This window comes from Adiantum capillus-veneris, chromosome 13, assembly GCF_014529385.1.
Source record: "Adiantum capillus-veneris isolate H3 chromosome 13, ASM1452938v2, whole genome shotgun sequence".
NCBI lineage: Eukaryota > Viridiplantae > Streptophyta > Polypodiopsida > Polypodiales > Pteridaceae > Adiantum > Adiantum capillus-veneris.
Genome location: NC_140943.1, coordinates 14976007 through 14977652, shown reverse-complemented (window position 1 = coordinate 14977652; position 1646 = coordinate 14976007). Strand labels below are relative to the sequence as shown.

The 1646-nt window shown below is 40.7% G+C and overlaps 1 protein-coding gene across 1 annotated transcript; it reads right to left on the bottom strand.

Moving 5' to 3' along the window:
* Positions 1-490: 490 nt before the first annotated feature.
* On the bottom strand, positions 491-1202 carry LOC147443634 (uncharacterized). The gene is made up of 2 exons (XM_086528022.1): positions 819-1202; positions 491-610 (listed from the first exon to the last, which is right to left on the bottom strand). Exons 1-2 carry the CDS (start codon positions 1200-1202, stop codon positions 491-493), a joined length of 504 nt encoding a protein of 167 aa, XP_086384148.1.
* Positions 1203-1646: the final 444 nt, after the last annotated feature.

The window sequence follows — 1646 nt, the reverse complement described above, 5'->3', positions numbered from 1 at the left end:
CCGTGAAGATAATGAATCAATATACGAAGAAGAAGATGACTTACTTGATGCATCAAATCCGTATCCTAGTGTGGTTGGCAAGGATAACCAATAGTCCACAGTCTCCTCAGATGAAGAAGTTTGCAGTTGTAGCGAGGAAACTTCAGAGCTTGGTGATGGCGAATGAACGACAGTCGATAGGCGTCGTACAGGAGACTTGCGAGGAAAAACGTTTACTTGCCTCATTACTATATGCGTTCGCACCATAAAAGCTCCACCACTTACCATTCCTAGAGTTCTGTGCACCACAAGTGACGTGGCAACATGCATTGGACAAGACTCTCTCTTGTCTTTGAAATGATTACAACTGATAGTCCTTCTGACCATTGGTTCCATAAGAACTGATATTGGTTTCCATACTTTTCTGTTTCTTGTATGGACATGGTTTGGTCATACTCGTACTATTTTGAATTTTTGACTGGCTGTGGAATTGGATGTACATGAAAAAGACCTAAAATAGCTGATTCTGGAATTTCCTGGTCTTCAGCTCCCAAACCATCAATACCGCTTTCCCGAAAAGCTTCCCTAGCTTTTGAATAATAGAGCTTGATTTTAGCTCCATTATAGACCCCTGGCAACAGTAATCCAGACAAATATTTTAGCCTTACTGTGCCATTGGAGAACACCCAATCAAATTTAAATGGTCCTGCCCAGGCTATTTTTAAGTTCGGTTTCTTAGGGCCTAATTTTGATTGATATAGGAGAACCAGATCGCCTTTCTGAAACTCCCTGACCTTAATTCGTCTGTCATGCTAGTGTTTTCTTCTTTGCTGAACAACTTCTTGTTCCAGCATAGCCCTCTGTCTCAGCTCATCTAGCTGTGTTAGCTCCTTCAGTCTCTTTTTTAGATTGTGATTAAAATCCAAGCCATGCTCTACTGCCATCCTGAGACTGGGTATGACAAATTCCATTGGTACAACAGCTTCACTGCTGCCATACACCACTCTAAATGGTGTTAACCCCGTAGTGACCTTATAAGCTATTCTACATGCCCATAGAGCAATTTGAAGTTTCAAGTCCCACTGCTCTGGCTTTTTCTGCACAATCTTGGTAAGGATAGTTTTGATAGTCTTGTTATTGCTTTCAGCTTGCCCATTGCATCTAGGATAATATGGTGTTGATTTCCGATGCGTGACTGAAATCATATCCATGAGAATATCCATAGTTTCATTTATAAAGTGTGTACCTTGGTCTGAAACAATCTCCACAGGACATCCATATCGGCATACAATATTCTCAAATAGGAACCTAGCCGTGGATGTTGTTGTGTTGTCGGGAAGAGACTTAGCTTTGACCCACTTGGTCACATAAAAAGTAGCCATTAATCTATTCTTCCTTGGAGTAATCTTTTTGAATGGACCCATAAAATCCAGACCCCATTTCATGAAAACACCCAGTGGCTGGACTAGTGTTAAAGGAGTCATATCTGCTTTTCTGGGTCTGCCCATTTTTTGGCATATATCACATGTTTTACAAAAACTTCTGACATCAAATATTAAATACTTCCACCACAAACCAGCCTGCAAAATCTTCTTGAAAGCAATATCAGTAGAAAAATGTCCACCAGATTCCCCATTATGTGCCTCTGCAATAACTTGCATTCTACC

Excerpts from the sequence above, each read along its gene's own strand:
- LOC147443634 (XM_086528022.1), bottom strand. The coding sequence starts at position 1,202 with ATGGATATTCTCATGGATATGATTTCAGTCACGCATCGGAAATCAACA. Across the intron at positions 611-818 it reads GGGCTATGCTGGAACAAGAA|GGGTCTATAATGGAGCTAAA; the intron begins GTTGTTCAGCAA and ends TACTGTTGCCAG.